Source organism: Mustela lutreola, chromosome 7, assembly GCF_030435805.1.
Source record: "Mustela lutreola isolate mMusLut2 chromosome 7, mMusLut2.pri, whole genome shotgun sequence".
Lineage (NCBI taxonomy): Eukaryota > Metazoa > Chordata > Mammalia > Carnivora > Mustelidae > Mustela > Mustela lutreola.
This window is the reverse complement of record NC_081296.1, coordinates 115,039,463-115,061,627: the sequence shown is the minus strand read 5'-3', so window position 1 is coordinate 115,061,627 and position 22,165 is coordinate 115,039,463. Positions and strand designations below refer to the sequence as shown.

Genomic DNA, 22,165 nt, shown 5'->3' with positions numbered 1-22,165 from the left:
CATCTCTAAAAATAGTTAAGCTCACGTAGCCCAATTAATTAGGTACTATGGTGATAAGGTATTTGAAATCAGCCTGTAGATAATATAATTACATGAAGGCTTTCTCTTTTCTGTTTTTGTTATCTTAAATAAGATTTTTTTTAAGCCTCATATTAAAGCACTTAAAAGAAGACTGGTATATATAAAAAAGTTTCCCCCATGCATAATCTGTAATTAGCCTGAAGATCAGGCTTTGCTGCTTGCAACCAAAAGCAAATTAATAACATAATTTGATAATTCTGTAGTGCTTAGCATTTTGGGAAGATTAACTTTCTTGAAAACTCAGGAATTTTTTGCATTTTCAGAAGTGCACCAACTTCTTTCAAGCCATTAGGTTAGTATCACACTAAATTATGATCAAATATACTTGGGGGACCTACATGCATTATTAAGTCTCCAGGAATACTAAGTGGAACCTTGGGAACCTGGGACACACTCAGGACACAAAACCCGTGAAGACAAGGTTTACATGGGTGACTAGGAGGCTATCACCTCATTCTTTTCTGTGATAAAACCCTAGGCAGATGCAACCCTTGAAAGGAGTGATCTGTGTTTATACAACTTCACCCCTGAGGGTACAGCCCTGTCTGGAACAGGCAGAAAGGCTGAGTCTTCCAGAGGAGGAAGCCTGGGTTGTCGGAGTGGTTAGACATCAAGATGGGAAACTCCCTAAAGCAGAGATGACAGAGAGGGCAACCCCAAAATGTGAGTGTAAAATGCTGTTACATCTTGGGGTGCCAGCAGGCAAGAACTCCAATGATGCCAAGACAAGTGAATGGCTGAAGAGCTCGAAATTCTAGTTCTGTTTGACACACTCCACATCACTCTGTGAAAAACTTCCTAAGGGCCACACCTTAGAAGTAAGAGCCACATACCAGGGCTGAGGTATTTTTCCTAAAAGTAGGGACAAAACCAAAATAGATCACCCCAGCAAAGCCTACAATCAAATCTCCACAAGCTCAAGGTGCTCTCTCAGTAAATCAACTGCTTCCTAGAACAAAACATTCTTTAGTGGGAGATAACAGAATCCAGTCTCTCTAACACGTATCATTATATAATAAAAAATTACTGGACAAGGAAGGAAACAGGAAATTATGCCCCTTAGTCAATAGGAAAAAAAAAAAAATCAGCCAACAGAAACACATACAGGGATGACCCAAATGTTGGAACTAGCAAAGACGAAAATAACTAGGTAAGTATATTGAACAATCTGTAGTAAAAGATGGAAATAATGGGTTAAAAAAATGGAGAATTTCAATGGAAATTTGAAAACCATGATAAGGAACCAAGGGGACATCCTAAAATTGAAAAATCCAACACCTAAAATTTAAGCTATTGGAAGAGACTAATTTCAGATTGAATCCATTAGAATTAAGGACTCATCAGCCTGAAACAAGTCAAAAGGAATCATCCTGTCTGAAGCACAGAGAAAAAAATACTGGGGGGGAAAGCCATGATGACCCGTGAGACTGTATCAAGCAGTCCACACACATGTACTTGGAATCCTGGAGCAGAGTGATACTAGTATGACATGTAGGACACACGGAGAAAATAAACCACAGCAGGGACATCCTATCAAACTGCTGAAAACCAAAAGGAAAGACAAAATCATAAAAGCATCCAGAGAAAGACAGCATGTCCTATACAAGGGAATAGCAGTGAGAATGGAAACCATGAATGTGAAACTTGGGTCACATCAGATGCAAGGAAGAGGGCTAAAGATAATAGGATAATCTTTAAAGTGGTGAAAGAAAAAGCTGTTAATCTAGAATTCTAATTCCAGCAAAAATATCTTTCCAAAATGTAGGTGAAATAAAGACATTTTCAGGCAAACAAAAGCTGAAAGAATGTTGTCTCCAACAGAGCTGAATAAGAAATTCATATTAAAAGTTCTTCAGACTACGGGCGCCTGGGTGGCTCAGTGGGTTAAGCCGCTGCCTTCGGCTCAGGTCATGATCTCAGGGTCCTGGGATCGAGGCCCGCATCGGGCTCTCTGCTCAGCGGGGAGCCTGCTTCCCTCTCTCTCTCTCTGCCTGCCTCTCTGTCTACTTGTGATCTCTCTCTGTCAAAAAAAAAAAAAAAACAAATCTAAAAGTTCTTCAGACTAAAGGAAAATTAAAATTATTCCAAATGCAAGCATAGATTTGCATGAAGGAAAAAAAGAGCGCTAGAAAAGGCTCATATGTGGGTAAATGTAATACATTTTTTATTTTTTCTTTAAGCAAAAATTAAAATGTATAATGAGGTTTGTAACGTACAGAAGTAAAATATACACCACCACCACAAAGGAGAGAAGGGAGCTTAAATGGAATTACACAGTGAATGTACAAGTGGATTTTATGAAGGCACGGGGTCACACTGCAATCTCAGATCAAACCAGACAGTCTGGCCCCTGACCAATTTCTCTTCACCACTGTGCCATGTTCCTATTGTCAAGTGAAATTTTTGCTACTTGATTACTTCACTTAGTGGCAGTATTGATGATAATGTTATAACATCCTTATAATTTTAATCAAATCATGGACCAACTGAGTTCTTGAGATTCAAAAGGCCTGTCCTACATGCCTCTTGTAAAGAAAAGTGCCAGAGTTGGGTCCCTCCACATGATTTGCTGTGCCCTGTGGCTAGTGACCTGGCTCCACTGGCCACAGCTGGTTGCACCAGGGACTTAGGCCATCATTGAGGGCAGCCATCCTTTGGGAAGACATACGGGAGGTCAAAATGACCCACCAGAATAATCTGTGCCAAATCAGAAAGATCTCTTTTGGTTTATTCAGCTCCTCTTTGAGCAGCAGGAGTAGCACACAGAAATGCAGAGAGAAGCTGGAAAGTACATGACGAAGAGCATGCAATCCAGCAGTGGACAGCCATTTCAAAGATGAGGACACAGCCATCTGAGCTGCTGTGTTCACTACGTGACAAAAAGTCATTTTTCAGGTAAGCAGCTGTGCCTCGGAAATGACTGTCCTCTGTATTCTGAAAATAAGCCTCCAGCATTTAAGATAATACGAATGTTGCCTTTGTTCCTTGCAACCAAAAGGAGCCTATACAAATTTATCTTAAAAAAAAAAGAAAAAATTCAGACCTGCAATATACAGCACATTAAACCAAATAATTCAGGCATTAAAAAAAATATTGCCACACAAGAAAGGGCTATACGGTCTGAGGTTTTGGCATTTACTTTAATACAGGGAATTTCTAAAATGTGCAATGAAAATTACTACATAGCTGTTCAGAAGATAAATGAAAATGTGAATAGTTGAGCACCCACAGTCTTCTCGATTCCATTTAAAAAGCAAGCATTCTTCAAATTGTAATTTAATTCAAGAATCAAGAGGAAGTTAGGAAGGCATTAACAGCTCTGCTTATTTTCCCAGGCTCTTTACGTGAAAGCAAATTTCAGCTCATTAATTTCATTTTTAAATATACCTCAATTAACAGCATTTTATCTATGTATTTGTGAATCTTTTTGTCATAACCAAAATGGGTTATTAGGAAGATGATCTATATTGTACCTAATGCAGTGTGAATCAAGGAAACCAGGAGCTCAAGTTGTCGATTGAATTATGAGAGCTCTTGTCAATCTGAAAATCCATGTAAACACATAAACTTCTGATTATTGACTTAAAAAAATTTGCATCAAAAATAACACTAAGCAGGGACGCCTTGGTGGCTCAATCACTTTAGTATCTGCCTTCAGCTCAGGTCATGATCCCAGGGTCCTGGGTTCAAGCCCAGCACCCACCTTGTTCAGCAGGGAGTCTGCTTCCCCCTCTCTCTCTGCCCCTTCTCTGGCTTGCTCTCTCTCCCTCTCTCTGAAATAAATAAAATCTCTAAGGGGGAAAAAAAAGTCACTTTAAACATAAGAATCACTCTGGCTTCCTTGACATCCAATTATTTTTTAAAATCTTACACTTCCAGGGTGTCTGGTTTGCTCAATTGGTTAAGCAACTGCCTTTGGCTCAAGTCATGATCCCGGAGTCCCAGGATCCAGTCCCGCATGGGGCTTCCCAACTCCACAGGGAGTCTGCTTCTTCCTCTAACCTTCTCCCCTCTCATGCTCTCTCTCTCAAATAAATAAGATCTTTAAAAATAATAATAACTTATACTTCCAGTAGTTATTATTTTGAAGTTTAGAATTTTTTCTTTGCACTTTCAAAGCACTATGCAGCTCTAGATACTTGTGACTAGTCTCCAAGGTAGTTCTACATTATCTTGAATTTATATCTGAGAAAAGGATTTAAACAAAAAGGAATTTTTAAAGGGTATATAATGAATCAGTGCAGAACGAAGATACAAATATTTGACTTTCTACTTTTTAGGTCAGAAAAATTACAGTTAGTCAAATCATTTAGATAAATGCATTTTTAATACATTTCCCTATTATACCACTGTTCTGGGAATCTCTGTTAAGAAGACAAAGTCTTTGCCTGAAAGTTGGTTCATTATCTCTCCTTTGGCAGTAGAAAATAGCTTGCAGATGGTACAACTGTGTGTTTCAGGGAATAAGCACTTTAATTGGGTATTAAAGAGATTGGGGGGTGTTTCTCCATAATAAATATATCCACTCACAGACCTTTGAGGCATTAAGAAGGGGTTATAAACCCAAATGGGATCATAGGTCTGCTTACAACATAAACTCAAGAATACCAGAAAACAAATGCGCTGTAATTTCTTATAGAGAAATGCACGTTTCCAGAGTAGCTTTCTTCTTAAGACATAAATCACAATACTTCATCCCCAAAGTGAAAAATATTTCTCTATCAAATGTGTACAACCTCCATTTCCTTTATGGTTCTGCTTCTTTCATTCATGGTTTTAGATACTCCAAGTAAACCTGGCATATAACATTAAAACTACTATGATTCCAAGTCTCTACTTTGAACAGTATGTTCCTATATTAAGATGTCTGAAAGTGGAAGGGTTTTAAAATACATCTTGTGGCTACAAACACTGCCACATAACTCATTTTCTTCATAAAACATTAATTTGGTCACTACTTAATATTAAAATTATGTATTTATGACTTGGTACAGTTATTTTATTACAATCAGGCTGATAATACAAATAGCTTCATTTAATAGGTAGCTAGTATTATGACCCCACGTTTTAATTCTGAAAGCCCACTTTTAAACACAAATATCTTCTATTTGAATTCTATTTAATAAGCTTCAATTTCACAACTCACAGCTGTTTAATACAATTTTGTTACTCTTGGGGTGCCTGGGTGTCTCAGTTGGTTAAGCGGCTTCTTTCTGCCCAGGTAATGATCCCAGGGTCCCAGGATCAATAACCGTATCAGGTCTCCCTGCTAACCAGGAAGCCTGCTTCTCCTTGCCACTCACCCTGCTTCTCCATGCCACTCACCCTGCTTCTGGGCTCTGTCAAATAAATAAAACCTTAAAAAATTTTTTGTTACTCTTAATGGTCTTTCTACCATTTCTGCTGTTAAGATTCAGGCTACGTTTAACTGGAAAAATTACAGATTGGTAACAAGTGTAATGGAGATGTGGAGAGTCCCTTGTAAATACTGTTAGTAGGACTGTAAACTGGCAATATTTTTGTTTGATTTGGCAATAATTAAAATTCTATATGTATATGTATATGTACATACATACAACTGTCCGACATGCAAATTCATATGCAGATTTATCTAACAGAAATACCAATCTAAATGAGCAAAAAAAAAAAAAAAAATCAACACAGCATTATTTGAAACAGTGAAAAATGAAATGCAACAGTGTAGAGAAAAGGGAGCAGCATAGGCCTGAGACTGCAGTCCTTAGAAAGGCCTGCTTGCAAGGCTAGCCCTTGGCTGACATCTGAGAACCTGACTGGTAAACAGTTCCCCACACTGAAATAAAGCTTTTCCTGAAGACCCAAACCTGTACATGAAGCCATCATGGAACCAACCTATTTTACAACCCAGAGCACCACCCTGCACTGAGACTCAACTGGTTTTAACCTTTTCTTACTGCTAAGCCACTACAAAATAGAGTTTTACTGCTTCAAGTGAGACGTACTTCTCTGGATTTCCATTTCTGTTGGCTTATATAAAATGATACTGAAATTATAGGCAAGAGCCCTAAATTTGTATCCAGATGCATCACTTACTAACTCTGAATGTGGGCAAGGCACTTACCATCTTAAGATAGTTTCTTCACTGTACAAATGAAATAATATTTTAAGTATTATTATGAAAAAACAGAGGGCAAACTCAATGTGTCAGTTGTACAATGTTTGTAAATGTTAATGATCAGACAAGTTCTAGCAAATAACCTAGTACACAAGAGGCCAATGATACCTCCTAGTGCCCCAACACTAGAATGTTTAAATCCCAGAAGCTCTGTCCAATGTACACATTATGAAAACTGCCCATCTACTATCAGGAACATCTAAAATCAGGGGAAATAATTTTGTTTAGAGCTAATGCAATAGCATACATTCTAATAAATGAAAGTTTATTTGGGCTAGCATCAGTATTTTTAACTTAAAAGATTATACATATCACACATTTTCACTCACTGGACATTTGCAAAATTCCTGAATATACAATGCTGGAAAACAACATGGAGTATAATCAACTGTAAGACAGGCTGAGCCAGGGTGCCTGGGTAGCTCAGTGGGTTAAGTCTCTGCCTTCAGCTCAGGTCATGATCTCAGGGTCCTGGGATCGAGTCCTGCATCGGGTTCTCTGCGCAGCAGGGAGCCTGCTTCCTCCTCTCTCTGTCTCTGCCTGCCTCTCTGCCTACTTGTGATCTCTGTCAAATAAAAAAAATTATTAAAAAAAAAAAGGCTGAGCCAACCACATGGTGTGGAGATGGTCTGTTAGTAGCAGCAATTCAAACAACATGGCTTAAGTGATCTCCATTTAAATGTCTTAAGAGAGAAATTAACAGAGGCATGTCCACAAAGTTTAGAAATCTTTTTCCGTGAGTATCATCTACTCTGTACCATAACACATTCTGGAAATTACATTATCACTCTTAAAGGTTTTATTAGAAATAATTAGTATTTAGTATTAGTGGTTCAGCCAGTTAAACAGCCAACTCTTGAGGATTCTCCCTCCTTCTCCCTCTGCTCCACTAGCCAAAAATGTGTGCACACACACAGATGTGTGCACACACACATGCATGCTCTCTCCCCCAAAATAAATAAATCTTTTAAAAAAATAAAAATAATTAGTATTTAAATGTATTTAAACAATGTACTGAAATGATCATATATGTATAGATATGGCACATACAAACATATCTATACATACATATACACATATACATACAAAATGTCAGGCCAAAGGGAGCTTTAAAACAAACACCAAAGACTATTTAATTGATTACAGAAGTAGAAACTGGGCTTCCTAAATATCAATCATATAAGTTACTGACCATAAGTTTCATATGTTCAAAAATAAAGCAAATAAGGCAAAAATTGTATTGCACTTAACCATACAATATATAAAAGTTAATACATACCATAAATGAACCCATTACCATACTATAAATTTAATAATCCACTTATATGTAATAAACATTATTACTTCAAAAACAAATATCTTAAATAGTTAATATCAGAACTCTAAGAGGTATAACATCACAAAAACTTATAGGAAACAATAATAATCTGCAAATAAAAGGATTATTTCTATTACATTCTAAATCCAAATTTTATTTCCATTTATGCAGGTTTCATAAAAGGAAATTCTTATTTCTAATTTTTTGTTCCTTTATAAATCTAGAGCAATATTAAGATGTTGCCATTTCAGAGAAATAACCTATAGTTTCCCAGAAGAATTATTTTTAATACTGGCAGTCTTCCTGTTCAATATCCAAAATATAAATCTTTTCTTTTATCAGAGATGTCAAAATTAAGACTTCTTCGCTGGGTTCTTTGTTCTGTATTTTCTTTTCCTCTTGGGTGCAGTGAACTCTAAAGACATAAAATTAAGAAGTCTGTCAGGTTTATAAAATAATACTTTAACTGGTAACATACACTTAAATAACTGTTTAATTGGAATGCCCTCACAATAAAGCTCCAACAAGAAATCCTAAAATCCTAAACCTAACATATACGTGATTCTTTCCTTCAAAATGTCACTGCAGTTGAAAACTTACTAAAGTAGACTCTAGTATTCCTAAATCCTATTTAATAATAAGTTACTTTGAAGTTGTTTCAGATGGGTATGCTGTCCCTACAACTAGCATAGACCCAGTGTGCCAAATCTGAAAGGTATACAGGCCAGTGCAATGAGATAGAGTGATTAAAATTTGAATTTTATTTCAATTAAACATGAAAATATGACCCAAATCATTAGTACCATACATCTTTTTTAAAACTTATTATGTTCAATTAGCCAGCTTATAGTACATCATTAGTTTTTGATATAGTGTTCAACAATTCATTAGTAGCATATAATACCCAGTGTTCATCACCACACATGCCCCCCCTTAATACCCATCAGCTGGCTACCCCATCCTCTCACCATCTCCCTTCTGTAACCCTCAGTTTGGTTCCCGGAGTTCAGAGTCTCTCCTGGTTTGTCTCCCTCTCTGATTTCTTCCCATCCAGTTTTCCCTCCATTCCCCTGTGGTCCTCCGCACTATCCCTTATGTTCCACATATAAATAATTATTCCTTATGTTCCACTATAAATAGTTATTTCAAATTTGAATGTAAAATTTTCACCTATGGAATCATGATTGTAACTAAATAGTTGTAAAATGTATGACATAAATTAAAATGGCTCTACCTTTTAGTGTTTGTAGTTTTCATAATTTGTAGTGTTTATTAAACACCAGTTTAAATAATATTACCTCTAGTAATAATTATAATATTATAGAGAATAAGTTATATTTAACAGGCTAGGCTTGATAGCTGGTAATCTGTCAATGATAATGAATACAATGTGTGTTAAGAACAATTTTTTTTTTCATTTGGCTTTGTATTCATTCAGCAAGCATATCCTGAGTGCCCATCATGTTTCAAACACTTAGCTATGTACAGGGCTATAAAGATATATACTATCGGCATTTAAGAACCATTTTATTTCGATCACAGTTATTATAGATCTGAGTACAGTGACTGGCCCACAGTGGACCTAAGTAAATATCTGTTGAATGTATCAGATCAATCTGTGCCTTCGAGGACCTTAGAGTTCAGTTAGGGGAAAAAAAACACCCAGTTCATTGCAATAGAGAGAAACAGTATAATAGAAATATATATAGAAGACAAAGAATAGGCATTTCACAAGGAATATTTGTTTCCACATATGAGTGAAATCATATGATAATTATCTTTCTCTGCTTGACTTATTTCACTCAGCATAATCCCCTCCAGTACATCTTTCTGGCTATAACAGGAGGTGCCACAACCAACACTCAAATTAGTGTTTATCTAGAAAGAGGTATGAACCTAAAAATTACAAATCATTAAAACCAAAGAAAATAACAGAAAATACAAAAACATGAAAATTATGAAAGACATAAAGAAACAAAAAATTCCCCACCAATGAAAAACAAAAGATGAGTGATGGGAAAAGGAACAAGAAAAGACAAGAAAGTAAGAAGAAAAAGAGATTTCAGGAATCTTCTAGATTCCTAGGAGACAGCAGCAACCAGGATGAAATGCAGCAAGCCAAGAGAGCAAACCGTCCAGTAAAGCAGGTTAGAGGTCAGCAAGAAAGTTTTTTAAGAATCTGAAAATGACAAAATCCCTCATATGTCCTAATAGCCCAACAAGAGATTTACATGACTGAGGAAGAATTTGAAGATATATTCGTGTTAAGTCTATAGAAAAAATAAATAAGACAAAAAGTTATCACTCTCTAGGGAAAACTATAAATGTGCAGATTAAGAATCATAGTCCATTACATGACTCTGTTGTCAATAATGTTTTATAAATGCAGAATACTTACATAGCTAAAATAATTATGTTGAAGGCTGGGGCCTGGGAAGTATACGTGTGTTGGAAGTTGGAGGTAAAGAATATATTAAAGAAAACTATACCCTTGCCTTCCTCAGTGGAAAGTCAAGAGATAATCCATAGAACTAAACCATAAAGTAAAATACACATTTTTTAATCATTGATGGATTACCAACTATCAGGCCTAGCCTGTTAAATATAACTTATTCTCTATATTATAATAATTATTACTAGAGGTAAATACCAAAACAATAAAAAGTCAAAAGTGATGAATCGTTGAACACTACATCAAAAACAAATGATGTACCATATGTTGGCTAACTGAAAATAACAAAAATAAAGTAAAATATGAAAGAAATGGAATCAAAGTCAGAAGACTGTGGTTTCTTATAGAGAATATTCTAAAATTATGTGAATTAAGACATATGCATATGTCATTATAATTTAACCACATTTTTAAAAATTACAAACTGATAGATTTTAAAATAGGACTTGCCAAAGAGCCATAAAGGTGTGTATGCGTATTTCACTGTTTACTCACAAAAAAAGCCACCAATCAAGACTGGAAAGAAACTATAGCCTGGGGTGCCTGGGTGGCTCAGTGGGTTAAAGCCTCTGCCTTCGGCTCAGGTCATGATCCCAGGGTCCTGGGATCGAGCCCCACATCGGGCTCTCTGCTCAGCAGGGAGCCTGCTTCCTCCTCTCTCTCTGTCTGCCTCTCTGCCTGCTTGAGATCTCTGTCTGTCAAATAAATAAATAATCTTTAAAAAAAAAGGAAAAAAAAAGAAACTATAGCCTGAAACTCATCACAAGATTGTAAAGGACTATTTTATGCTGACATAAGCAAATCATAGAAGTATTCACATTTATGAAGAAACAAATATTCCTTGTGAAATGCCTATTCTTTGTCCTCTATATATTTCTATTACACTGTTTCTCTCTATCGCAATGAACTGGGTGCTTTTTTCCTTTAACTGAACTCTAAGGTCCTCGAAGGCACAGACTCATCTGATATATTCAACAGATATTTACTTAGGTCCACTGTGGGCCAGTCACTGTACTCAGATCTATAATAACTGTGATCGAAATAAAATGGTTCTTAAATGCCGATAGTATATATCTTTATAGCCCTGTACATAGCTAAGTGTTTGAAACATGATGGGCACTCAGGATATGCTTGCTGAATGAATACAAAGCCAAATGAAAAAAAATTGTTCTTAACACACATTGTATTCATTATCATTGATGGATTATCAGCTATCAAGCCTAGCCTGTTAAATACTTATTATCTATAATAATATGATTATTACTAGAGGTAATATTATTTAAACTGGTGTTTAATAAACACTACAAATTATGAAAACTATAACACTAAAAGGTAGAGCCATTTTAATTTACGTCATGCAATATACAGCTATTTAGTTACAATCATGATTCCATAGGTGAAAATTTTACATTCAAATTTGAAATAACTGTTTTTTAACAATAAAATCTTTTTAAAGTTATATCCAGAAACTTACTTGTATTTTGTGAGCCTTGCCCTTTCTTAGGAATACATTCCAGACATCCTCATGATGATGTATATTGACATACTAATAATGGTATTTTACCTATCCTTTTATCTCTCCTTTCATTTATTGTATTAACATTTATTTTTAAGTGTCATGATTAATGCTAAAATTCTCCAATGTGTCAAGGAAAAAAGCATCACAAAAACACACAGGTCACCACCTTGCTGTTCATGGGTTCTAAACCTTAATGCTCCCCAAGCATAACTTTCCATCGATATCTGACAAAATTTCATCCATACCTGTTTCGCTAAAACTTCCATTGTCCTCTTCCTCTTCTGTAATTACAGGCATACTCAGCCTTAAAGATTTATCTTCCTTATTTACATTCTGCAGGTCATCTGGAAATTGTTAAGAAAATCATTTCATACAAAAATAAAGAATGTTCATCATTGAGAAAATTTTTTACACAAAATGAAGTCATTACTACAATAACATAAAAATTAGACATTTAAACTAAATGCTAAAATTGTAATGGTAAAGACAAATATGCATTTTAAAATCCATATCTATTTTAAGTATTCTTTGTATCTCTGCTTTGAAAATAATTGAATTCTTCCATTAAAGTAAAGAAAATGAAGGAAAAGGAAAGAAATGAAATTAATCAAACATGAATATTTTACTCAAGCTTTATCACACACCTCATGGGTTATATCTGTAGATATCAAGGAATAATTGTGAGTCTTACTTCAACTATATAAGCTAATCACAAATGTAATTTTAAAGGTAATAGCCTTGTTTTTGAATGTATACTATCTTTTTTCACTGTATCTGCTCGATTCCTCTAATCATAATTTGCCACTGACTCACCATTTTCCAAAATATTTTTCTACATCAACCTTCTGGTGCCTAAAGAAATATCCTCATCATATTTATCAAATACCATTGTCTTATCAAGTCTCATTTAGCACATAACTTTCAGGTCCAACAGCAATACCCACATAGATTCTCATTCCTCATGCTGCCTTATTCTTTTCCACAATACTTTTACCATCTGATCTATTATTACATGTTGATTTTTTTTCTCTATGGTCTGCCTCTTTCCACTAGAATGTAACTTTCACAAGCACAGGCTTTAAGTCAGTGTATCCCCAGCACTCAGAAAAGTGCTTGACATACAGTAGGGCCTCCATAAATATTTGTTAAATGATTAAATATGGAAGCAATGATGTTATAACACCGTATTTCATTTAGCACATATGTTAACGCATACCTGTCAGCACTTCTCATAAGGCAAGAAATTAAATGAAAATAAACTTAAATTTTCTGCTCTGAACATATACATGCTGAGATGGGGTATAGAGTTTATGGAAAGAACAGATTGCTCTAAGGAAGAGCTGAGTAAACTGTAGCAATAAGCTTCTTAAATACAATTTTAAACATAATAAAATACCAGTTTCCCATTAAGTCATTAGAAATTTACCTTTACAAATCATAAATATTAATTATAATATTTTATTACATAAGTTTTCAGATGGTAGCTGTTTTAGAAAATCTCTTATTACATCTAATCAGGCTTTTTAAAAAATTTGAACCTATATTTCCAGTTCACAAAATTATAATCAGTACAATCTACCCAACGTTACTGATACTGTTCTTCACAATCTTTTAGCCATGTCCATCCATATCCATTATTAATAATTTTTCCCTAAATCCACATTTACAACTTCAAAGACTATTCAACAATGTCAAGATAAGGATTTCTGAGTTAAAACCGGACAGGTGAGGGACACCTGGGTGGCTCAGTCGATTAAGTGTCTGCCGTCTGCCTTTGGCTCGGGTCATGATACCAGGACTCTGGGGTCGAGCGCCACACTGGGCTCCCTGCTCAGCGTGGAGTCTGCTTCTCCCTCTCCCTTCCCCCCGTTCATGTTCCTTCTCTCAAATAAAGAAATAGATAAAATCTTTAAAAAAAAAAAAGGGCAGTTGAGAAGTCTTCATCTAATGATTACTTACATTTTAGATGGATCTCTACATTAAGTAAGTTTAAAAAATAAAAAGCAATGTTCTCTAAAAGCTCTTAAAAACAAATACAGTGCTTCACCCACCTATCATACAGTCAGAAACCAAGAAGTTAACACACAAAACTTCAGATGTTTACCTCAAAGTCCACATATTAAATAAAGCTCATGAACTTCAGTCACCAGTACGTTCCCCAGGCCCTTATCCAAAACCTGATTACTTTATTTTACATAAAACCGAAGTGAACAGCCAACCAGTTTCTGAAATCATTACAGTTAAGCAGCAGCAAAAGGGAAAAAAAAAAAAGCCATAAGCCACAATGACAACAGAAAGAAGACAACCTACCACAATAAATGTAACAAAAACTTTCTAAAAAAATAAGACATAAGAGTTGACAAAGTACTGCAGTGTGAAACTGCAAATATAAACTTCCGCACACACTTATTTCTTGATATGATCGTTATATTCTAAAGCCTAGTAATATAAATATGCTTATGATAATAACCCTGAGTCATAAAGATTAAATTAAATTGTGTTTAGGATATATTGTTCTAGAAAATAGGAGGGCACAGCTGGGTGGCTCAGTCGTTAAGCGTCTGCCTTTGGCTTGGGTCATGATCCCAGCGTCCTGGGATCAAGCCCTGCCATCAGGTTCCTTGCTCAGCAGGAAGCCTTCTCCCTCTCCCACTCTCCCTGCTTGTGTTCCCTCTCTTGCTGTCTCTCTCTATCAAATAAATAAATAAAATCTTTAAAAAAAAAAAAAAAGAAAGAAAAAAGAAAAACAGGAGAGCATAAAATAAATTTTAATATTTTTCTAATTATAAAAATGACAGATGCTGGCGAGGATGCGGAGAAAGGGGAACCCTCCTACACTGTTGGTGGGAATGCAAGCTGGTGCAGCCACTCTGGAAAACAGCATGGAGGTTCCTCAAAATGTTGAAAATAGAACTGCCCTATGACCCAGCAATTGCACTATTGGGTATTTACCCTAAAGATACAAATGTAGTAATCCAAAGGGACACATGCACCCGAATGTTTATAGCAGCAATGTCCACAATAGCCAAACTATGGAAAGAACCTAGATGTCCATCAACAGATGAATGGATCAAGAAGATGTGGTATATATACACAATGGAATACTATGCAGCCATCAAAAGAAATGAAATCTTGCCATTTGCAACAACATGGATGGAACTAGAGCGTATCATGCTTAGCGAAATAAGTCAAGCAGAGAAAGACAACTATCATATGATCTCCCTGATATGAGGAAGTGGTGATGCAACATGGAGGCTTAAGTGGGTAGAAGAAGAATAAATGAAACAAGATGGGATTGGGAGGGAGACAAACCATAAGTGACTCTTAATCTCACAAAACAAACTGAGGGTTGCCGGGGGGAGGGGGTTTGGGAGAAGGGGGAGGGATTATGGACATTGGGGAGGGTATGTGATTTGGTGAGTGCTGTGAAGTGTGTAAACCTGGTGATTCACAGACCTGTACCCCTGGGGATAAAAATATATGTTTATAAAAAATAAAAAATTAAAAAAAAAAAAAAAAAAAAAAAAAGCAAGCAATAGCCTATTATAGAAGTGAATCTTGTATTTCTGCCAAATAGTTTATAATTAAAATAAAATTCAGGTGTGAAAAAAAGCTTAAGCAATAACAATAATATTAATAAAAAAATATTGATTTCTAAAAAAAAAAAAATAAAAAAAAATAAATAAATAAAACAAACGTAAAGAAATACTGAAAATAAATAAATAAAATAAAATAAGTGTTTACTTTTGCAGACTCCACTTCGGCATCATTTCCTCTGGATAGTTTTTCCTGCACTTAGTGGAGCCCCAATTTCCAGCTGGAAATTGATAAATGTTTCTGAGTGAATGAATGAGTCATTTGATTTTAAAAAGTGAACAGTTCAGTCAGTTCTCATCATCAGAATCATATCTATATAAACTGGAAATTTTTAATTCAAACTAAACAATAATAGAAGTGGGAGAAATATTTTAGTTTACCTAAAAACAATCATTCTACGATTAGATATCCTTTAAGAAATCCATTTCAATTCACTCTGAGACAAACTTCCAAATGAGTTTCTCTATGAAACTCAAAAGTACACAATTTACCACTGTGATCAATAAGTAAATAATATTCTTTCCACTAATTCTGGAATTTGAAAGGAGTCCTTTATGAATCATTCAATTAAAATGTATTTTCTGACTGAAAATAAAAAAATAAAAAAAAATGATAAATGCACATTGTAAAAAACAAGCAATATATAGAGAAAAATGTTTTACAAAGATATTAACCAGAATAATTAAGCTTTTAAAGTCTTTTTGACATTTAAATCACTTTTAGTTATTACAAAACTAACTCCCTAGAAGGTAGATGGTTTTTACTATGCTCAAAGCTAACAATGTGGAATACAAATATAACCAAGAGACTATTGCTCAATTTTAAGTGGTTACTAGACACGCAGTTAAAATACAACATACTTAACTGCATGCCTAATTTGAGCTCCAGACCCACATTTCCAGTTATCTGAGAGACAGCAAGTATGGCAGTTAAAGATTCAGGCTTGGATTCAGACACATTGCTATTCCAGTCTCAGCTCCACTAACCAGGTAGGTGACCTTGGACATGTGAAAGAAGTGTGGCAGATACTCAGTGTGACAGAAATAATAGCTATATCCTCTCCACCATCCTATCATCATTACCATTACTGATGTCCTTCCAGAAATGTGCATGCTATAGTCTAGGAATGGGGAACACATACAGCTGAAGCTTAAATAATACAAACTTAGGTATATCCAATCAATAGACTGAGCACTTTTTATTGCCCGACAACTATTACAGGAATTGAACCTGGAAAGGCAGACTGGACTGGGACAAATTCTACCCCTGATAAAATCTTCATCCTTGATCCTTATTTCTGTCAAAAGCACCAACATTCTTTCAGTTGCTTAGGCATTAAGCATCAGCCTCTATGGATATATACAGCTACATTATATCTCCATCAGCCTCTATGTTTGGATATATACAGCTACATTACATCTATGCTTGGTTATATACACTGGCTCTCATATCTGTTCACCAGCTTGCCTAATTCCTACAACCACCTGGCCAGTTGCTCATGCTCCCCTAAAACAGCCTTTTCTTTAGTGTTCCTACTTTCAGTTTATCCCCACCTACCAACCATACTACTCCCAGATTGATTTTCTTCAAAGAAAACTGGTATACCACTTTCTTGCTCAGAAGTCTCAGATGACTCCCCTCTGCTACCAAAATTCAAGGTTCTACACTTCGGGGCTGGTCAAAATACAACCTCAACATATTTTTCTACATTAACATCAACACATCCTTTACACTCCCAGGCAAAATGGAGTCACTCTATACTTCCAACTACCCTGCCTTTTTTTCATGCTAATCCCTGTATTTGTCTTAAGTTTATGAAAGTATTGTTATATTTATTTTTTTAAATAAAAAAAAAAACTTTGGATTTTTTTCTGGATTACTAAAGTAACATACAGTTAATAGAAAAATTCAAACATTACAGAAATGCATGGACTTAGAAATTTGTCATGATCCCATCCCTGAGAATTAACCACTGTTAATATGCTTCTAGATTTTTTAATGATACAACATTGTGTTTATGTCTACATATGTACTTTTTAAAGATTTTATTTATTTATATGAGAGAGAGAAAATACGTGTGTGCGCGCAAGCATGGGGGAAGGAGAGGGACAAGCAAATTCCCTGCTCAGCATAAGCCCACCATGGGACTAGATCCCATGACCCCGAGCCAAAACCAAGAGCTGGACACTCAACCGACTGAGCCAACCAGGCATCAGCCCCTACAGATATTTTAAGAACAGAAATGCAGGGCGCCTGGGTGGCTCAGTGGGTTAAGCCACTGCCTTCGGCTCAGGTCATGATCTCAGGGTCCTGGGATCGAGTCCCGCATCGGGCTCGCTGCTCAGCGGGGAGCCTGCTTCCCTCTCTCTCTCTCTCTCTGCCTGCCTCTCCATCTACTTGTGATTTCTCTCTGTCAAATAAATAAATAAATAAAATCTTTAAAAAAAAAAAAAAAAAAAGAACAGAAATGCAATCATACTCTTCTTTAAAAAGACATTCTCACTAAGCAATGCTTAATAGGTCTATTTTGTACCTACTTTCATGTCACTATATAAAGAACTTTCTCTAAGCTTTTTAATAACTGCAAAATATTCTTTTGTATGGGCTAACAATTTTACATACCACGTTTTTCAATGTTACACATTTGAGTTGTTTAGTCTTTGCCATTTCAAATAATACTGCAGTGAATGTCCTATTTTTTGTCACTTGTAAAGGATAAATACCTAGAAACTGAATCGCTTCACTAAAAGACATATACTTCTAAAATTTTGACAGATGATTCCAAATTGCTGTCTGAAAAGGTTGTGCCAATTTATACTGCCACTTAAATTCAGATTTTACCTATTCATACTTTCACTATCAATGGGTATTCACTTATCCTTAATATTTTCCAATTTAATAACTTATATAAAAAAATCATGTTTTAATTTATGTTCCTTTAATTATAGAGATTAAATATCTCTTCACAGGGGCACCTGGGTGGCTCAGTGGGTTAAAACCTCTGCCTTCAGCTCAGGTCATGATTCCAGGTCCTGGGATTGAGCCCTGCATCAAGCTCTCTGCTCAGGAGGGAGCCTGCTTCCTCTTCTCTCTCTGCCTGCCTCTCTGCCTACTTGTTATCTCTGTCAAATAAATAAATAAAATCTTTATAAATAAATAAACAAATATCTCTTCATATGCATGTTGACTGTCTGCATTTTGTGAATTGCATGCTCATCTCCTAAGCCAGTTTTTCTACTGGGTGGTGGCCTTTTTCTTACTAATTTATAAAAGCTCCCCTGAAATTAGAAATGTTAACATTATTATATGTGCTGCAAATAGTTTTGCAAGTTCTTTTGCATTGCTGGGAGTATAAGGTGCTTCTTTTTGAAAAGCGCATGAAATCAAAAATACCTTTCCACTTTAAGGAAATGAAATTTTGATTAAAGAGAAACTATGAAGCACTTGGATCTTTAAGATATCGAATAACAAAGCACTTCTGCTTCAAAGTACTTACAGCACCTTCTGAGCCACAAAGCTGGTTAGCTAGAATAGTTGAGTTACAACTAAAAAGATTTTAATTCAGGTATCTTATTAGACTTTTTCTTTCTCATGGGTTAAATCCCTAACAGACCTAGGTAAATTCAATAACAAATCTTAGATGTGATAAAGAACCAGTTCTTAAAAGCTAATTTCAGAGTTTATGAAAACGTTTTAGGTAACTTCATTAAGTAATAAAATATACTATAGCAAAGGAAGTGATATATTACACCTGCCAAATATTTAAGATGAAAAAACTTTTAATTTCTTTCCTATCTTGCACTTACTCTTCTTTTGTTACTCAGCCACATAAAAACAAAACAAAACAAAAACCTGTTTAGGTGTTTAGGAAAGCAAGTTGGCCAGCTGACCTCTCTGCACTTGTATGAAGGTTGATTGCTAATAAAAACTGCTTGTGCAGCTTTCAAAACCCAAAGTTATCTTTAATACACCTTAGAAAAAACACTTACTCTTGCAGAAGTTATTTTTAAATACAATCAAACTAATCAGTCTTTTCCTCATGTCCTCTGGGTTTGGGTTTGTTTGAGTTGTTGATTTACAGATAATAAACGTCCCCATTTTCAATATACAGGTTTAGGAGTTTGGACAAATGCAATTGTGCAATTACCACTGCAACCAAAATACAGAACGATTCCTTTATTTTCATTATCAGAAATTTCCCTGCACTTCTACAGTCAACACCGCCCTCCTCCCTCAGCACCTAGCCATCTATGTTTTCTGCCCCTATAAATTCTGACTCTTCCAGATTGTCTTTATGCCTTTTATGTCTGTCTTCTTTCTCTTAGCACAAGGCACATGAGTCCCCCACGCTACTACATGTATCAGCAGCTGCTTTATTCCTCAGTAGTAACTCACTGTACACTTATTCCATAGTTTGTTTACCCGAGTTGAAGACATTTAGGCTGGCTATAATTTTTCACAATTACGTACAGAACCAGTATAAACTTTTGCATACAACCTTTTGTGTGAAATTATATAAGTTTTTACTTCTCTTGGGTAAACACCAAGGTAGGACTGCTGGATCATAAGGTAAGTTTGTGTTTAGCTTTATCGGAAACAGCCAGTCTTCCAAAGTGATTGTACCATTTTGGATTCCCACCAGCAATGTATGAGGGTTCAAATGTTCTGTGTCCTCATCAGCTTTTATTATTGTCAATCTCCTTGTTTTGTTTTTCAGTTTTTGTAGCCATTGTGACAGGCAGTATTAGAATGTTACTATGCTTTATTTTGCATTTCCCACTAACTAAAGATGTCAAACATCTTTCAAGATGCTTATTTACCATGCACATATTCTTTTTGAAGTATCTGTTCAAATTTTTTGCCCATCTTTTCATTGGGCTGTTTATTTATTACTAAGTGTTGACAGTTCTTTATATATTTGGACACAAGACCTCTATCAGGTTTGTATCTTGCAAATATTTTCTCCCACTCTGTGGCCTGTTTTTTCGTTTTCTTATAAGTGTCTTCCAGAGAATTTTAATTTGAAGCGAGTCTAATTAATTTTTTTTTCTTTTATGGCTTGTATTTCTTCTGTCATGTATAAAAAATCTTTGCCCAATCTAAGACCACATTTTTTGTTTTCATCTTTTTTCCTTTTTTTTTAAGAATTTATTTATTTATTTGGCAGACATAGATCACAAGTAGGCAGAGAGGCAGGCAGAGAGAGAGAGTGAGAAGCAAGCTCCCCACCGAGCAGAGATCCCGATGCGGGGCTCGATCCCAGGACCCTGGGATCATGACCTGAGCCGAAGGCAGAGGCTTTAACCCACTGAGCCACCGAGGCACCCCCTGTTTTCATCTTTTAAGTTTTATGATTTTAGTTTTTATATTTAGGTCTGTAACCATTTTAAGTTAATTTCTGCATATGGCAAAGAGGTTTACGTTGAAGATCTGTTTTTTGCATATGGATATAAAATTGTATTAGCGCCATTTACTGAAGACTATCTTTTTACCTAGAATTGTCCTTGTACCTTTGTCAAAAATAAAACTGACCATGTAAGTACAAGTCTATTTCTAGATTCCCTAGTCTTTTCCATTGACTTGTATGTCTACCTTTTTGCAGATAGTACATTGTCTTGATTTCTGAAACTTTATAGTTATTTCTCAAAACTGTTTTGGCTACTCTAGTTTCTTCCCATTTCCATATACACTTAAGAATCAGCTTGTTATTTATAAAACTGTTGGGACTTCTTGGGATTACATTTAATCTACAGAACAATACAGGATTAGGTGTCTCTTAACCGTATTGGTTTTCTAATCCATGAGGTCCATATTATCTCTCCGTTCACCTAAATCATCTTTGATTCCTTTCATCGTTTTGTAGTTTTCAGCATACAGATCCCATACATATGTTGTTACCTATATACTAAGCTATTTTGTGGATTTTGTGTTGTTATACTTTAAAATTTTTTTCAATTACTAATTATTCCATTGTTAGTATACAGAAATAGTAACCCTGTACCTTGTGACCTCGTTAAACTCACTTATTAGTTCTGGTAACTACTGAGTAGAATTTTTGATATTTTCCGTGTAAAAATAATTTCATTTGTACACAGACACAATCTTATTTCCTCCTTTCTAATCTAAATGTCTATTATTTTTTTTTCTTGCCTTACTTCACTGGTTAGGACCCTCCAGTACGATGTGTAAGAGGAATAATGTATCCCTGCCTTGTTCCCAATTTCAGAGGGAAAGTATGGTTTCACCATTAAGTATGGTGTTAGCTGTATTTTTTTCCACACAAATCCTTTATCAGGTTGAGAAAGTTCCTTTCTAATCCTAATTTTCTCAGATTTTATCATGAATAGATGCTGGATTTTGTCAACTATTTTGTCGACATATACTGAGATGATTATATAGTCCTTCTTCTTTATTCTTGTTCTCCTTTATTTCCTAAATAAGCCAGCCTTATACTCTTGGAATAAACCCAAGTTTGTCCTACTACATTGTCCTTTTAATATACCATTGGATTCAACTTGACAATAGTTCATAAAAATTTTTATATTCATATTCATGAGGGAAAGTCTTTGTCTTTTCTTAAAAGTCAATAAGCCGGGAAGTGTTCCTTCTTGTGTCTTCTGAAAGAACAGCATAATAATCCTTCCTTAAATGTTTCTTAGACTTTCCAGCAAAGCTATTTGCTGGAATGTATTTTTTTTAATAAATGCAGAACTACTCAAATGCTATATTTCTTTTTGTGTTAGTTTTAGAAATGTGTGTCTTTAAAAAGATATATCCATTTTACCTAACCTAACTTATTGGCACAAGAGTATTTATAATTTTTCCTTATTAGCTTCTTAATTTTCTGTACAGTTTGCAGTAGTGTCCTTTACCTTACTAAATTTTGTGCTCCTTATGGTTTTTCCAGGAAATTTTCTTTAAGATATTTTTACATATAAAATCAGTCATTTGTAAATCAAGGTAATTTTCTTTTTAAAAATTTATTTATTTATTTATTTGACAGAGAGAGTGAGCAAGATCACAAGTAGGCAGAGAGGCAGGAAG

General features: G+C 35.2%; 1 protein-coding gene across 2 annotated transcripts in view; it reads right to left on the bottom strand.

Moving 5' to 3' along the window:
* Positions 1–6,479: 6,479 nt before the first annotated feature.
* SNAPC1 (small nuclear RNA activating complex polypeptide 1) overlaps positions 6,480–22,165 on the bottom strand; it is a 36,969-nt gene continuing 21,283 nt past the window's right edge. For both annotated transcript variants that reach the window (XM_059182261.1, XM_059182262.1), the window contains 2 exons: positions 11,770–11,868; positions 6,480–7,968 (listed from right to left, as the gene is read on the bottom strand). In XM_059182261.1, the coding sequence (XP_059038244.1) occupies positions 7,907–7,968; positions 11,770–11,868 (161 nt within the window). In that variant the 3' untranslated portion in view covers positions 6,480–7,906. The remainder of the gene's footprint in view (positions 7,969–11,769; positions 11,869–22,165) is intronic.